Source organism: Lissotriton helveticus, chromosome 6 (assembly GCF_964261635.1).
Source record: "Lissotriton helveticus chromosome 6, aLisHel1.1, whole genome shotgun sequence".
NCBI classification, from domain to species: domain Eukaryota; kingdom Metazoa; phylum Chordata; class Amphibia; order Caudata; family Salamandridae; genus Lissotriton; species Lissotriton helveticus.
Genome location: NC_136067.1, coordinates 1,914,853,038 through 1,914,871,326, shown reverse-complemented (window position 1 = coordinate 1,914,871,326; position 18,289 = coordinate 1,914,853,038). Strand labels below are relative to the sequence as shown.

At 42.2% G+C, this 18,289-nt stretch overlaps 1 protein-coding gene across 1 annotated transcript in view; it reads right to left on the bottom strand.

The window, feature by feature from the left end:
- Positions 1 to 2,365: 2,365 nt before the first annotated feature.
- Positions 2,366 to 18,289, bottom strand: part of LOC144762933 (xanthine dehydrogenase/oxidase-like) — a 1,098,251-nt gene continuing 1,082,327 nt past the window's right edge. Inside the window, exons 34-35 of the mRNA XM_078648234.1 lie at positions 2,747 to 2,914; positions 2,366 to 2,395 (exon numbers count right to left, since the gene is read on the bottom strand). Coding sequence (XP_078504360.1) covers positions 2,366 to 2,395; positions 2,747 to 2,914 — 198 coding nt within the window. The remainder of the gene's footprint in view (positions 2,396 to 2,746; positions 2,915 to 18,289) is intronic.

Genomic DNA, 18,289 nt, shown 5'->3' with positions numbered 1-18,289 from the left:
AATGCCTTAGGTTGGGTTTAGGATGTATGCAGGAGGGTCAGCATGTATCTGAAACCAATGAGGTGTGGGAGAAGGTATTTCTTGTTTTTATTGAACCTTTTGCGTTGTTGCCTGAACTAGAAAGGTTTGCTGCAGTGTTGGTAGATGCCAAATTACGGTGGGTGGAAGTCATATCGATGAGGAGTTTTGCCACTGCTTCTACGATTCAAGTTTTAGGTGAGGTGTTTAGGAGGGATGGGATACCCTCCGTACTACTCACAGACAACTAATTTTAGAGGAGATGAAGAGTTTCCTAGAAACTCTGGAGCTGAGGCATGCATGTTCTTCGTTTTATTATCCCAAGGAAATGGACTGGTGGAGAGAGTCAACAAAATGGTGAAGGGAACTATGCAATTAGCTTCGAGTGCTGGTTTACCTGTCAAGGGTGGAGTCAAAGGCATGCTTTGTGCATACTGCACCACAGTAAATACTAGCACTGGACACATTCTATTCGTAATGGTGCAGGGTAGACAAGCTGACATTAAGGGGGTCATTAGGATGGCGGGCGGACTTTGTCCGCCCACCATCCTATCGGGAAACGTGACCGCCCGCCATAAGGGCGGGGGTCCCGTGGGGGCAATTAGGATGCGCCCGCCACAGTGGCAGGCGCATCCTGCATTCCTGTCATTGTGGCGGGCGGTGCACTCAGCTCCACCCGCCACAATGCCAGGAAGGCATGTTGTGCACTTCAATGCACAACATGGCAGGCACAGCGCGGTGCCTGCCATGTTGTGCATGGAACTGCAGGGGGGTACCATTGGTACCGCCCATGTGCACCCCCCACCCCCCAGAGTCCCTGGGGGCCCGCAACAGGCCCCCGCAGTCTATTCCCACATGCCTTTCCGTGGCCGCAAAGGCATGTTATCGCACCCATTGTAATATGGCTGGCGGTGTCTAACAGACACCCCCACCATATTTAACACTTTTCTGCCTGGTCAACTCGTTGACTGGGCGGAAAAGCCGCGGACGGTCTTTCCGTCTGCCGCGGTCCCCCCGCCATAGTAATATGGCGGGGGTGAAATGGGTGGTGGGCGGGGTCGGATCACGGGCGGATCGCCACCGCCATGCGGGCGGTGGCGATTCGCCCGTGATCCTAATGGGCCCCTAAGTTGGTTCCTTTATGGATACAGGAAGGAACATCGAAAAAATATTCAGGAGGTTGTTCGGAGGGTAAGGTAAAAAGGAGATTCATTGATGGAGGAGACTGGGTGAAGGTGACAATGGAGTGTGCAAGTAGAGGGCTGACCAAGCTCCAAGGTCCTTTTAAGGTCCAGGCAGTTGGTTGTAATTCGATCAAGTTTGAAAATAGACAGACTTAGAATCTCAGCCATGCGGCCTTGTAAATGAGACAAGGCGAATGGGAGAAGGAAACAGAGCTGGGGAAAAGTCTTCTGGGGTCATGTTCGCCATGGCTATTTATGACTAATGATGACTTCGAGCAAGGGAAGGGGAGGTCCCTGGATGTTTTAAATAGATTGGAAGAGGAAGATGAAGCTATGGGATCCTCAGAGGTCAGGTCTTCACATGTCAGGAGTGAGGTAAGGGTGAGGAGGACTCCAGGCTATTTGGAGGATTATCTTTGTGACAGATCATCATGCTACCTTAGTTTATTGATACTGCTACCTTAGTTTATTGATACTGTATATTTTTGTTGTGTGCGTGTTGTTTTGTGTGTTGTTGTTTTGTCATGTATGTTCATCTTAGGGGTGAGAGTGTTGGAAATGGTGGTGCAAGGGTTGTGGGATAGGTTTATTTCTTTCATAAATTGGGGAGATGTGTTGTAATGTATTTAGGCAGCTTCAACTAAGCTGTAGATTCTTCTATAACACCTGAGAGTTCTATTGTGACATCACTGCTCTGAGATTTGGGTATCTGACAATTGGTGGCTAGCTGCGCCTGGCATGACTGTGGTGTGGGGTTTCTCTCTGTGCTAATAAACTTCACACTGTGTTATCCTGTTTACAAGACTCAGTTCTGTTACCACAGTTACCCATTATATCTGGACATATGGTGGGTCAGGTTGACCATGGTGGGTAGACCACAATGGGACTTCTGGTGGGTTCGGCTAGTGCTGTATTAAATTGCATAGCTTGGTAGTTAATATAAGTTTTTAAAAACGTTTTCTAACTTCAGAAAGTGCAAAACTGGTAATGTTTTTATAAAATGCTTCGAAAAGTGACCCTGTACTGCAGTACCATCACTTCCGCTTCCACATTGGGCTGCCTGCATGTCACTTTACAGCTGATTTTAGCCCATGATGCCGGCAAGATGCAGCCATTGTGCTTCTCTACTGGCAGCCCCGACTGATAGTCTAGAAAAGAATTACTTACTGCTGGATGTCCGAATGAACTTCTGACTAAAGTAAATCAACAATGGGATGCAAAATTTGCCTCTGGTGACGTTGCACTGCTTTCTTTGAGGAAGGCAAAGTTATATGATTTCACCAAACTGAGCCAACAACATTTTAAAAAATTGCATCCCCTGTATATGAATATGTGCTGATCTTCAGCCTAATCTAATGAACTATGATGTTTTCCTCATCACAATGTCAAGACTTCTTGAATTCTGCTCTTGTTTTTGTGTTTAGACATTTTTTAACCATATTAAAAGGAAACAGTGCCGTTTTGTGCAAGTTAAAGGAATAGAAAACCAAAATAAATAACTAATCAATGAGGAAAAATATGAAGCAAAAAAAGAGGAGCATTACCATTTTGGTAAAATTGTCAACACACGCGCCCCGTATTCTCTCTGGAGTGGCAGGGCTGTCCAGTCTGAAGGGTCCTGTCAGGCCGACATCACTCCTTGCTGAGGCGATGGCATCTTTAATAGCAAAGAAGACTGAAGCAGAAAGGAAAAGTGGAGGCTCTCCAACTGCCTGCAACAAAAGACACAGATACAGTACCTCAGGACTGAGAGTAACTCAAACCTCAATGAGTGGCTACAAGGGGATATTGAATCTGGCTCTTCGGATGACCCCAGTACTCATCGGAGCCGCGCCCCCTCCCCCCTAGCACCTTGAGACCCTCGAGGAGGTCTGCTTCGCTCGCGACTCCGCATGACGTCATCGGAGCCGTAAGAGAGCCTCGTCGGCGTAATGACATCAGTTTCACCCATTGTTTCTGTGCCTCTGAGGCGAAACAGGTGGACCGACAACAGATTCAAAGTATACACAATACATAGCATTTAAACCAATATACACAGTACAAAATCAAAAAGGAAAGCCAAAGAATATCAGCATTTCCTATAAATGTACTAAATATAAAGAAGATACAATGCAAAACAACAAGTCAAATAAGACATCCTTTAAGGTATACAAAGGTGGACAACGGGGAGGCAGGTGAGTCAGTGAGGAATCCACAGGCAGGTACTGTATCCACCAGAAAAAGCATTACCGAAGGTAAGTAACTTGTTCTTCTGATGGATACATCTGCCTGTGGATTCCTCACGTGATGAATAGATTCCCACAGCAGTACCACTCCCGGAGGAGGGTGTCCACCTTTCATATACCAAAAAGTCTTGCAAGACAGAGCACGCAAAATGGCCCTCCTTCGTCACTTCAGAATCTAAGCAATAATGTTTTGCGAAAGTGAGGAGGGAGGCCCAAGTCGCTGCCTTACAAATGTCCAACACAGGAACACCTCTGGCTAAAGCAGAGGTTGAAGACTTAGCCCTAGTAGAATGAGCTCTAATACCCTTGGGTGGTTCCTAACCAGCAAGGGGATAGCAGATCTTAATGCACAAGATGATCCACCTGGATAGAGTGCGCTTGTGCACAGCCTTTCCTTTTGAATGTCCAACGTAGCCCACAAAGAGCTAATCGTCCAAACGAAAGTCCTTTGTCCTGTCTAAATAAAAGCTAACCGCTCTTTTAGGGTCCAGGCGGTGAAGTCTCTCCTCCTCCTTGGAAGGGTGAGCGGGAGGATAAAACACAGGGAGAGTTATAGACTGCCCCAGATGAAAGAGAGTAACTACCTTAGGCAGAAAAGCAGCTCTGTTCCTGAGGACTATCCTTTCAGCATGTATGGTCAAAAACGGGGGTTTTGAACTAAGAGCTTGAAGCTCACTCACCCTCCTTGCTGAGGTAATGGCTGCCAGAAAGACCGTCTTAAAAGACAAAAGCCTCACAGCTATGAAGGGGTTCAAACGGAGAACCCATCAAAAAAGTCAAAACAAGATTAAGATCCCATAGGGGCATAACAAAGGGAGTAGGAGGAAACCTATTGGTAAGGCCTTTGATAAACCTAAAAACAATAGGAGACTTAAATAAAGACGACTGATCAGGTAGACACAGAAAAGTCGTTAAGGCCGACAAGTAGCCCTTAAACGTGGCCACAGCACAACCCTGCTGAGCCAAAGAAAGAGCAAACTGAAGAACAATCGACAAATTGGCCTTTAAAGGGTCAATGAATCTCTCTCCACACCATTTAACGAATCTTAACCATCTGTAGGAGTAAATGGACTTGGTGGAGTGTCACCTCGCCAATAAAATAACAGCCACCACGTCAGGCGGGAGAGAAGGAACTCAGGTTGCCTATTCAATCTCCAGACATGAAGGTGCAGGCTCTGGAGGTTTGGGTGTAGAACCTGCCCCTCCGACTGCGAGAGGAGATCTGCCCTGAAAGGGAGACAGAGCGGAGGGTGCGACGAAAGGTGAAGGAGGTCTGTGTACCATGCCCTTCCTGGCCAATCCAGGGCCATTCTTTACTTTTTTGCTTCAGTCCGAATTCCGAACGAATTAGGCTGTTGCGAGTGTATTTAGGCAATTAAAAAATGCATTTGTAGGCTTGGCATTGTGCTTTGTCTAACATTGATTCCATTTTGCCTGGGAATGCCTGCTGTGCATTACCTGCAGGTACCCTGATTTTGGCTTGTAGTACTTTCCTGATAGGTGCTGTTGTTAGACTTAGCATTAGCTCATTTAGTTTGCATAGGGCATAAGTTGTTGACTGAGCTTTGGCCTTCATTTTATGCAGAGGTAGCATTGCTTTACCTGTTTCACCTAGCCAACACCGGAGGTAATTGTAGGATTTTGCAGTAGCGATGATTTCTTTGCCCACATGCAATTTCAATAGAGTTTTGGGGAAATGTCCAAAAATAACTACATTAGTTTTTTGAGCATTTATTATAAGCTCATTTCTTTCGTTGTAATTATTGAGGGCATCTAGGCCCCTTTGTAGCTCAATTTTTGTGTGGTCCATGACCAATAAATCGTCTGCATATTGTAATATTTGCAGTTTGCTGGTTCCAATTTTCGGAGTTACAAGACTGGCATTGTGAAGCTTCTTCCCCAGGTCAGCGGTGTAGAAGTTAAACAATGTGGGGGCAAGTACACATCCCTGTTTTAATCCACGATTTGTCAAGCACTTCATCGTTGTGGTGTTGTCTGCTAACTTCACTTTGATCCAGGTGTTACTGTAGAATGAAATAATGGCGTTCAGAAGACCTACTGGCATATGCCAGTTACGCGATTTGTCCTACAGCTTGTGTCGAGGAACCCCATTAAAGGCAGCTGATTTGTCTACGAAGCATGCAAAGACTGGTTTATTATTTTTGCCGTTTGCTTCCTGGCTTAGATATGACATAGCCACGATATTATCAGTTGTGGAGCAGCCTTTACGAAATCCGGTCTTGTAGGGGTGGGAGATTTTGTTCTCTTTAATCCATCTATTTAATTAATTCAATAAGGTGCTGGTGTAGGCTTTTCCTTCAATGTCCAAGAGGGCGATTAGTCTATAATTTTTTGGGTCTGTGTTTTCTCCTCTCTTGAAAATTGGTGTAAAAATTACCCTCAACATGAATCAGGCAACTTTGCTTTCAGTCGACATTCGATAAACAGATTGGATACAATTTTCCCCAATATACTGGATCTTCTCTAAAGATCCTGGAAGACCATTGGGCCCAGGTGCCCCATTTTTACTTGTCTTTTTTATTACTTGTTCGACGGCGGTGCAGTCTTGTTCTTCCCACTGAGACCTCACCGTCTGTATTTGCGCTTGCCAAGGCACAAACCCTGGAGCATCCAGGGTCTATGGAGCCTTCCTTTTCAATATAGATTGTAGCGACGTGTCTCAGCCATGCATCTGCGTGTACAGAGTTGCGCCTGTCTACTTTACCTATCTCCAGGCTGGATATGAATTGCCAAAACTGACGTTGTTTTGTGGTTGTGAGAGCTTGTGTATCGTTATCCAGTCTTTCTCTATTTTCATTTGTTTAAAAGACCATAGCAGATATTTAGTTCAATCTGCAGCAGTTTGTGATTACTAGTTTCGTGTGATTTTACTTCAAAGTTAACTATTTTCTGAGTGAGAAGGCTGCATAAAAAGATGTAGTCAATTGTGGAATAGTTTTTTCATGTGGCCGTACTTGAGTGTTTGGAATCCAAACTTTTCCAGGTTTCATTGGCGGACTTTAAATCATAATTTTGCAGAAAGGAATTGAAAATTCTTTCAGAGCTGGTTGGACACTGTCACTCTTATTTCTTCCCAGATAGTGCAGATTAAGGTCTCCAACAATCACTTTAGCCGATAGCGCATTAGTATGTAAAATTTCCTATATTAAAATGATAATGTTTTTTGTAGCTTCCAATTTTTTCTGACCGTATGCGTTTAAGTATATGTTTATAACTAGGATTGAGGCACTATCATCTCAGTCCCTTTTCCCCTCTTTTACGATTGCATGTAACTCGCCTGACTATATTTTTACCCTTTTTACTGTTATCTGTTTTAGATGTTTTACATTAATCGAGATTCCACCTGATGGTCTACCAAACCGATTATCTTTAAAACCGACGTAGCCTTCAAGGTGTACATGACCTGTGGTCCAGATCTCTTGTAGGCATACAATGTCTCCTTCCTGCAGTTGTTACTGTTTCGTGTTTAAGTGCATTACGTATTTCTGCCACGTTCCAAGAAATGATTTTAAGATTGGAAAGTGATTTATGGTTAATGTAGGGTGTATTCAATGTTTCTGATACTATGGGGTTTGCGGTGGACAACCCTTGTTGATTACATAAAGTATAAGATATGACCACTTGGTCATCAGGAATAAAGAGTGCCACATTGTAACTCTCGGCTTATCCTACTGAATTGATAATTCCTTTGAGTTTTCAGTAGCCCAACGTCTTTTACTGTCCTACTTGTGGTCATCATGTCCTCCTGTCTCCTTTAGATATGGTTAGTTTCTATAGTCTTTGTCTAAATGTATTTTTGATGGGCCTCGCAATATCCCTTGTGAGTGCTCTTTGACTTTCGTGGTATGATTTGTTGTGTTTGTCGGCTCCAATAGAATTGATGGATACTTTTCTTGTTCTGGCGCAATTACAACAATACCCCAGTTTTTAAAAGTATCATTTTCTCTAAGCAGTGCTTCAGACGTGTGATGGTTTGACCAGGTCACTATGGTATCTTCTTTACAGATATCTTCATCTTTTGGTTCAAATTGAACACAAACTATATCCTCACTTTTTATGTGAGACAATGAGGGTATATGTTGAAGGGGCCTTAGTAAGTTCCCACCATTCAGTGTATCGTGTCTCCCCTTTGATTTGTACTGTGGTTGAAGAATTGTTTTACACATACTTCTAGTGTTTTATCCCTAACAGTTTCATTTGTTGTTTGTACAATTTTCTTTACTGCTCCACCGTTTTCAGTGGGCACTGATTCCTGAAACACTGGTGGGGTTGATGTAGTGTTTTCTGTATGAGCACCTTCACCCAAAGATTTATTTCGTTTTTGGGCCTTATTGAATATCGGGTATAGTTTATTTGATAGTTGCCTTTCCTGATTTAGAGGAGAGTTGATTGTGGCCTCAGTAGAGACATGCGTAGACTGAACCCAGCTCCGTCTGATTTGTGTGGACATTTGGCGCTTCAATTGTTTTTTTTGTTTTTTCTTTATACGCCGTGACAGATTTGAATCGGTAGTACTGGTTGGATTTTCCTGTTTCTTTTCCTTATCTGGGATTCCGCTAGTTACTATTGATTGAGTAATGGTTATTGGATCTATGTTTATGTTTATGTTTGTGTTTGAATTTGTACAGTCCTTTTTTGGAATATTTTCTTTGATGATTTGCTCGGTTGTCACAGATGTTCTATTACCTACTATTTGAGCTGATTGTGTCTTTAGATTGTCAATAAGGGTAGAAAGCACTTCCAGGATTGATGCCAATTTGTCAATTGTTGGCCCACAGGTGCAGTCTGTATTTAAAATGGTTGCATATACTTGGGCTTGTGTTATCAACTTGTTGAAGTTCGCCAGTTTTTTATCAATCCCTGCTATTGTTGTTGCCATTATGTTGAGCAAGTCCACTTGGACATCCATCTTGTTTAATTAATCGTTCAGTGCCTCAAGTGTGAGTTGAGATTTTTTAAAGAAAATATCCCATATTGTTCTTGGGTCTGTCGTTACTACTGGGTGTGTAATATCAACGTTTTGGCCGTGCTTGTCCATTGCCGGAGTGTTATTAAAAGAAGATTCACTTTTGGCTATTGGGTGATTTTGTGGGTTGTCTGTACTATATGGGAACATATGTTCTGATGTTTGAACCAGCCTACTATGGGCTTCTGCTCCCTCTCCGCCTTGATTCTTTCCTCCTAGTCCCTCGTTTGTTGTGGTGTTTTGTGAACTAGGCGACGGTACTGTACAAGTCGATGTTTGTATTTTATTATCAATTTCACTTATTTCCACATGTTGATCCACATGTTGTGTGAGTATTGAGGAGTGCTTGTTGATTTTTACATGTACCTCAATTGGTTGGCGGGCCCCGGTGCTCTGAAATTGATCTCGAGATTTTTGAAACATTTGTTTAGCAGGAGATTCAGTGGAATATTTGTCCTTTTGTAATGAATGGTCTCCCTTCGTCAGGAGCTCCTGGTCCATAATAGACCCCCATGATTGGTCTATTTGTTCTTTACGTTCTTGGTCCTGCTGGTACCCAGTTAAGATTGTGGGCCCTATATTAGTTTGATCATTCTTTGAATTTATTTTCCCTGTGTGAATAGATGGTGGGATTGGTGATGGTAGCCAATAATCCCATCCTTCATGCTCATCGTGATGGGATAACATTGCGTCTGCTAGATCTTTTCAAAAATAGTACTTGCTTGGTATTCTGATCGATTTTGCAAACATTCTATGCACTGGCGAGATTAAAGGCTGCGCCACACCCTCTGATTTCGCTTTGTTATTTTTTGCTGCTGAGCCTTGGGATTTCTTTTTCCTTTTTGGTGATAGAAGTATGGTTCTCTCTTGCCCTGACCTAATAATATAAGTGGAATGCATCTTTTGCTCTTGTTTTCTTATTTCTTATTTTAACAAAAATTGATTGAGCCTTTAAGTTGATGTTATAGTTTATAACAATACCGCAGCACAGTCCTGATATTAATCAGCAGTGGTGATTGCAGGAGACTTATGCCTCCCTGAGAGTACCGATTGTATGTCAGCTTGTTCTTATCGGGTTCACCCAAATCTACTTGCTTTTTTTTTTTGTTTTTTTGACACCACGTCAGGCACCAGACCTGACCCAGCCAGGCCAAAGCGCCTGTTCTCAGATTTGTTTTAGGATTTGTGCTCTTTTTTCTTGTTTTTTTGCGGTGTCACCGAAATACCTGTATCCGGAAGGCATGTCTGGCCTGACTAGTTGTACTGGCCTTCTTTTTGCAGGGCCTCAGTGTGCTATATGCCGTATGCTACTGGGCGATGCATACCCCAAACTACCTAGGCAATGGGCTAGACGCACCTGCTCGCCTATATCCCTCTGGGACCACTGCCAACAATACTGCGTGCTATAAGCTGTAGTCTGTGAGCTGTGGACTGTGGGCTGTGGGCTATGTCTAAGGGCTTTGACCTCCAATATTGTCACCACCACCCAACACCAACTCTAGGAGTGAAGCGAGGGGGCAATAAACAGATGCCCAAGCTCACCACTCACCGTCACTCACTGGTCATTCACTGGTCTCCAATTTCTGGACCTCTGTTTTTGACAGGGCCCTCCAAGCACCGGATGTACTCTGCCGCTGCTGCAGCTCTCTGCTCTCCACCTTCCTTTGTGCTGTGTGCTACCTGGAGGTGCAGTCTGCTGCAGTCAGCCGTCAGCTGCGTGTCAAGCCATCCGATCAGGAGGCCAAGGGGCAAAGAGAAATCTGACCTGCCACACCCCGTGCCATGAGTCATGGCTGCAACCTGCCTCAGTCCATCCACCACCGCAATCTGCCCCAGCCTACTCTCCCGCCGACCGCTGATGAAAGCGGGGGGCCAAAGCTGGAACAATGCTGATAGGAGAGCGGGAGCCAGGAGCCGAGAGGCATCTTCCTCGTCCTCGTTTGCGGCCGCGGCAGACGTGAAAACACGAACTGGAGCCACTGAATCACCCTTCTGAACATCTTCGAATCTCTGTGTCCAAGATGAATGCCAAGTTTATAATGCGTCATCAATCGGTCCAGCAGCACTTGCGAGGGAGAACACTGACAAACTAATCTGAACAAGTATTGGTAAATGCATTAGGTTTCACCTTTGTGATTAATGATACGCTGTTTTTTGTTATAAGTTGTAGCTTGGTGAGCGGATGTGCAATATAAGTTACTGAAACCTCGTTAAAGTGCTATGATTTACAATTACACAATAGCCGAATGGAAATATCAGGCAGTGAGCAGGCGGCCATAACATTTGCTGTGTTTAGCAAGAGAAGGGCACAAGGTTAAATGCTTTGTTTAATGGATACATGACAGATGGAGCAGAGACGGCTCTTGCAGCGAGGTTAGCATAGAAAGAGATGATGTGTTGGCTTCGGATGATGGAGCTTTATTCCATCACTATGATGTATCATATTAGGGAGAGAAGTGGATCAATGGTGTGAGTATGTCAGTCCAGAGGGATGTATGACGTTACAACGCATGCTTTTACCACGCATGCTGTTACAACGCAAGTATTACAACGCAAACCTTTACAACGCATTACACTTGGGGGTACTGGATAGTGAATAGTTTAATTTACTATTCCAACTCCAGTCCTCGTGGACACTAGGGAAGGTGTTGGATAGTAAATTAAAACTATTCCCTATCCTAGAGCGCCCCCAGTGTAACGCGTTGTAAAAGTTTTTGTTGTAATAGTTGCGTTGTAACAGCACTGCGTGGTAAAAGTTTCGTTGTAAAGGATGTTTCCCGTCCAGCGACCTCTTGAAAAAGTTGACAGCAAATGTTTAAGAATTCCCAGAAGCAGAGATTCGTGTGCATTTTGATGATGTTGGCGGTAGTGTTGAGAATAGCATCTGCAAATGCCCAGAGATTTGAAGGTAGCATTTAAATTATAAGGAATGAGCACGAGATAGTTTGGGTAAGTAAGTAGCTGGCAAAAAACAACTTTGCACAAGGGAACTTCCTGATTGAGGGCCTGATTATGATGCGGTTAGGAAGGCCTCCAAACAGCATTAGCTCTGTCCGAATCGGATCAGGAACGTGCCTTTCCGACCGAACCAGAAAGGTTTCCTATCGACTAAATACGATGCGAGTTAGGCGTTAGGAATATCCCAATCCGAACCCGATGGCATTCAGAATGACCGAGCCGTACGGAGCAGAATTGAACATCCAATTATGGATAGCCTTTCCGATTCGTGCCGTCTGACTCGAATCAGCAGTCGTAATCATGCTTTGTGGACCTGTAGCGGGCCACCATGCACCCGGGGCATTCCCAATCGGGCCCATTGGGGTACTCATGGGTCCCCCCTTACCAGCCATGCACAGTGTGCCCGATTTTCCCCAGCCATCCCTTTCTTCAATGGGAGCCCATACATTCGGTTGGAACATAGGCTCCCATTGAAGACAATGGGAGTCCAACCAAATCATATCTGGAAGCACCCGGCTGCATCATACTCGGTCAGTCGGACTCCCGATTCAGTCAGGAAGATTTCCAAACCTCATCGGAATCGAGCCCTGAGTGTGTAACATGAAGCCCCATTACTTATGGAAAATGAATGGAGAATTGGAACTGTACTAGTTAGCACACAGTACACTTTTTTTGTCACACTTTATCGATTTCAGCAGTGCATAACTAAAATTTAAAGTGCAGGACGCCGCTATGGTTGTCTGATATCAAGATGAAATTGGCCTAAAGTTCATATAGTAGTAAGTGTTTGAGAGGCACTTTCACTTGACACCTGTTAAACCAGGCAAGAAAATATTTTGGAGCATCTAAGATTGCAGGGTACAGCCATGACTAATGTTGTACTAACTTGCAATTCTCTTTTGAATACCAGTTGTTGATAGTTCAGTCTGAGGAGAAGGGTGTCGGCAAGTTCCTGTCCAATTGTTACCATTACCTCAAGTGAACCAGGCACCACCAAAACATATGGTGTGAGTATCTCTTTAAGGCTCATGCCTTGAGCCGAGGTGGCTGCTCGGTACTTCTCACCTTATGGAGTGGAAACAGTTCTTACAAGCCTCAGAGGTGTGAGAAGTAGTCATTCAAAGGTGTTGGCACGTATATTCATTTGTATGGCAAGATCACACTAAGTAGAGGGAGGCACAACACTTGTGCCTAAAGAAAGTTTTGTAACCAAAACTAGGTCTGGGCTCACGAGCAATAAGGACAAGCCTGACTTACTAGAACAACCAAAACGAGCACCAATATTGCCAACTTATTGAGGGTAGCCTATTTGTACCTGACGACTGCCTGATTTAAACAGAGAGTCACTGGACCAATTTTTCAGTCCTGAATTAATCAACTATTTTATTCAATTTTTTTTTTTAAATCACATCACATTTTGGAAAAATTCACAAATTTAAGAACATTGCTTACTTCATTCAACACTCACTCACATCCATAAGTTTGACATATTCTTCAATCATTCAACCATGCATACACGCCGCAGAAAAACAAAGACTAAATTTACATCAGTTTACAACACAGCAGCATTGGGGAAACTTTTTCAATTTTAAGCTGTTTTTTGATTTTTCAACAGTATTCCTAATGCTGTGTACAATAGGGTCTACGCGTTTCAAAATCCCTAGGTGTCAAGGGAAATCTCATCAGGACCACGTAGCTCCATGAGGTGCTCAAAATTCTATGGGTGTCGGCTAATCGCCCCTTTTAACCAGAGTTTGTGTCTCAAGAAGTGAATTTTTTAATGTCGTATTTTCCTCCAACCGTTAATGAGGGGGGTGTTTTTAGAAGGGGTGTCGAGAACCCGCAAGGATCACTGAAAGGCGTCCTACAAGCGCTGCAAACGTCCGGCTCCGTGTGCCATTACCAGAGCAATATTAAAGAAAGTTTTGTGGCATAGGCAGTGAAGTGGGATGTGGAAGGCCCGCAACAGAGATTGAGCGTAAAGCACTGAGGGAAGAGTCTCTGGGCAGAGCTCTTCAGACTTAGTGCCAGTCCAAGATCTGGCTCTACCCTGCTGGCTGTGGATGCCTATGTTACAGCAAACCCCCAAAACAAGCGCTGCAAACATCCGCCTCCGTGTGCCATTACCAGAGTAGTCTGGTAATGGCACACGGAGCCGGATGTTTGCAGCGCTTGTAGGACGCCTTTCAGTGATCCTAGCGGGTTCTCGACACCCCTTCTAAAAACACCCCCCTCATTAACGGTTGGAGGAAAATACGCCATTAAAAAATTCACTTCTTGAGACACAAACTCTGGTTAAAAGCGGCGAATAGCCGACACCCATAGAATTTTGAGCACCTCATGGAGCTACGTGGTCCTGATGAGATTTCTGGAAGGAGGAAGCCTTAGCCACTGCGTCATGGTCGGACACGGACTGCAGTCCCCCGACTGAGACAGTCTATTATTTCTGTGCACTGTTGCTTGCCGGTGCCACCACAGAAGTGCTGACTCCGACTCGACTGAACTCAGGAGTCTGCACCGTCGGCACAGCAGTTCACCAGCAGCGCAGGTAAGGCCCAGGTGGGCGTTTTTTAAAGTTATGCCCAGGCTAGAGCGGTAGAGTGAGAGGCATGCATAAGTCAATGCGAGCTTTTCGGATGTACGACGTTACAACGCATACTATTACAACGCATGCTTTTACAACGCATTTTTTACAACGCGTTGTATACTACAACGCAATATTTTACAACGACTACTATTACAACGCAATATATATAAAGTAATAGAAAAGTACTATTACAACGAATACTGTTACAACGCATACTTTTACAATGCATACAATTATTTTTTTTGATATATAAAATCTGTCACGGGATGCAGGGAAATTAGGGGTTTTGGGTGGGGAAGTGTTTTAAAATGTGGAGATAAACTGCACGGAAATAATCAGAAATTACCGATTATTTAAAAATTAATACTCGAGTAACATATTTAATACTCGAGCAACAACGCATTAAATCTGTCACGGGATGCAGGGAAATTAGGGGTTTTGGGTGGGGAAGTGTTTTAAAATGTAGAGATAAACTGCACGTAAATAGTCAGGAAATAGCGTTTTTTAAACAAATTAATACTCGAGTAACAAAATTAATACTCAGGTAACAAAATTATTCCTCGCATTTATAAATATTCGCCAATTTTACTTAACAAAATACTACCTTTGTTTTAAAACGGTCCTTAAAACATAGAAAGTTAATTATGGAAATGAAAAATAAAGATTACATATCAACGAAAATATATTACTTGTATAAATCCGCCATTTTAATCAGTTATTTTAACAAAGAAGTCCATCATCTATTTCCATAACCTTAAAGATAAACACAACTCTCAAAATGGATGCCAAGAACGGAACGAAATTCTGAAAAGAACACTTAATAAACAAACATTTTAAATTTAACGTTTCCACATTATAAGTCTTACTATAAAATTAGAAGTGTAACGGTGTAAATTAAAAAATTAATGATGCTATTGAGTCAAACATATAAATAGAAGCAAGACACCATTTTACATTCAGTTGATTATAAACTCCCAGAGTAAGCAGACGTGGACTGGTGACTCTCTGACCTCTTGAACTACATAGCAGCAGTAGCCAACTTTATAGCGTTTATTCACGAATATTCATGTAAGTACTTATTATAAAGTAAATGGCTGTTTATATAGAACATTTAATCAACTTATTTTATACATTTTAATTTTAAGAACACGATTAATATTACCATATTAGCCATTATTTTTAAAAATACCAGATTTTATTAACAATAATCTCTCAATATACCAATGTAAATGTAAATGTAATTTTTATACAAACGACAATAGAATCTCATGTGGCAGTAATTATTTCCAAAAATTCAGATAACGTTTTTTTAAGCAAATATAAAAAAAAAATTTCAAACAGTTCTCCAAAGAAGTGACACTCATACATAAGCTTCTTCTCATTAAAAGCTTGTTCTCAAGTAATGAACATATGTGAAAGCGACTGATATTAAGGTATTTATTTCAACAATTTACCTAAAAACGAGAGTAAATATTTCATAAACCTTACTAAAAAATAATTCTTTAGTATAATTTTATTTTCTTCACATAGATAAACCACCTCGGTTTACGAAAAACATTGTTTCCAGTTTCTACAAAAAAACAAATAATTTTGAAAAGGTAAATTATTAAATATTATTAGATATATGAATTTATTTCAGGAAGCAAAAACCGATTATGAACTTCTCAGTTACTTTGAAATAGTTCTGATTTATAACTAAACAAATTTAACATTCATTTTAGGAACTGGAAATTATCTTTTGAGACCCTCCAAAAAAGAGTCAAACTGAGAATATACCTCAACATACAATACCAACAAAGAAACATCCAAATTATTTCAATTATTACTAAGGTAAGGCCCTGATAGAGTAAATAATCTATTGTAACTCTATAAAAGTGCATTACAAGGCTAAGTATTAGATAGTGTAGGTGGGTCAATTACTATACTAACTCCAGTTAAATCTATGTATTTAATAAATGATGAATAGTGTAGCAGTACCACTTACTATTCTAACTCCAGGAAAGTGCATATGTGGGATAAGTGCTTGATATTGTAGGAGTGCCAAATAATATTACAACTTCAAGAAAGTGCATTAGTAGTGTAAGTGCTGGATAGTGTAGAAATGCCACTTACTATTGTAACTCCAGGAAAGTGCATCAGTATGGTAAGTGCTGGATAGTGTAGGAGTTCCACTTACTATTCCAACTCCAGGAAAGTGCATCAGTAGAGTAAGTGCTGCATAGTGTAGGGGTGTCAGTTACTATTCCAACTCCAGGAAAGTGCATCAATAGGGTAAGTGCTGGATAGTGTATGGGTGCCAGTTACTATTCCAAGTCCAGTAAAGTGCTTCAGTAGGGCAAGTGCTGGATAGTGTAGGAATGCCACTTCCTATTCAAACTCCAAGAAAGTGCATTAAATTTAAAAAGTAATCAAATTACATGAAACATGTTTAAAACATTTGATACAATCTCCAATTTGTATTTTAGAATTCACCTATCACATCAAAACCACACAAACCAATCAACCAAGAAGTAAAAGGAACAAAAAGTAGAAGACCAGGAAGAGCAGCAAGAAGCAAACAGCAAAAACTCAAGGTAATTTATCATAAAAGTCACCTGTAAATGACATGATTGTAACCATAAAATAGATATATCCATTTTTAATTAAACAGAGAAAAAGTGCTAGATTCTGGTAAGTGCTGAATAGTGTAGAAGTGCCACTTACTATTCTAACTCCATAAAAGTGCATCAGTAGGGTAAGTGCTGGATAGTGTAAGGTTTCCAATTACTATTCCAACTCCAGGAAAGTGCATCAGTATGGTAAGTGCTGGATAGTGTATGGGTTCCACTTACTATTCTAACTCCAGGAAAGTGCATCAGTAGAGTAAGTGCTGGATACTGTAGAGGTGCCACTTAATATTCGAACTCCAGGAAAGTGCATGATTAGGGTAAGTGCTGGATAGTGTAGGGGTTCCAATTACTATTCCAACTCCAGGAAAGTGCATCAGTATGGTAAGTGCTGGGTAGTGTAGGGGTTCCACTTAGTATTCCAACTCCAGGAAAGTGCATCAGTAGATTAAGTGCTGGATACTGTAGAGGTGCCACTTAATAATCTAACTCCAGGAAAGTGCATGAGTATGGTAAGTGCTGGATAGTGTAGGGGTGCCAATTACTATTCTAACTCCAGGAAAGTGCATCAGTATGGTAAGTGCTGGATAGTGTAGGGGTTCCAATTACTATTCCAACTGGAAGAAAGTGCATCAGTAGATTAAGTGCTGGATACTATAGAGGTGCCACTTAATAATCTAACTCCAGTAAAGTGCATGAGTATGGTAAGTGCTGAATAGTGTAGGGGTGCCAATTACTATTCTAACTCCAGGAAAGTGCATCAGTATGGTAAGTGCTGGATAGTGTAGGGGTTCTAATTACTATTCCAACTCCAAGAAAGTGCATCAGTAGGGTAAGTGCTGGATAGTGTAGGGGTGCCACTTAATAATCTAACTCCAGGAAAGTGCATGAGTAGGGTAAGTGCTGGATAGTGTAGGGATTCCAATTATTATTCAAATTCCAGAAAAGTGCATCAGTATGGTAAGTGCTTGATAGTGTAGGGGTGCCAGTTACTATTCCAAGTCCAGTAAAGTGCATCAGTAGGGTAAGTGCTGGATAGTGTAGGGGTGCCACTTAATAATCTAACTCCAGGAAAGTGCATGAGTAGGGTAAGTGCTGGATAGTGTAGGGGTTCCAATTACTATTCCAACTCCATGAAAGTGCATCAGTATGGTAAGTGCTGGACAGTGTAGTGGTTCCAATTACTATTCCAACTACAAGAAAGTGCATCAGTAGGGTAAGTGCTGGATACTGTAGAGGTGCCACTTAAAAATCTAACTCCAGGAAAGTGCATCAGTAGATTAAGTGCTGGATACTGTAGAGGTGCCACTTAATAATCTAACTCCAGGAACTTGCATTAGTAGGGTAAGTGCTGGATAGTGTAGGGGTGCCAATTACTATTCTAACTCCAGGAAAGTGCATCAGTATGGTAAGTGCTGGATAGTGTAGAGGTGCCACTTAAAAATCTAACTCCATGAAAGTGCATCAGTAGGGTAAGTGCTGGATAGTGTAGGGGTGCCACTTAATAATCTAACTCCAGGAAAGTGCATGAGTAGGATAAGTGCTGGATAGTGTAGGGGTTCCAATTACTATTCCAACTCCATGAAAGTGCATCAGTATGGTGAGTGCTGGACAGTGTAGTGGTTCCAATTACTATTCCAACTGCAAGAAAGTGCATCAGTAGGGTAAGTGCTGGATAGTGTAGGAGTGCCACTTAATAATCTAACTCCAGGAAAGTGCATGAG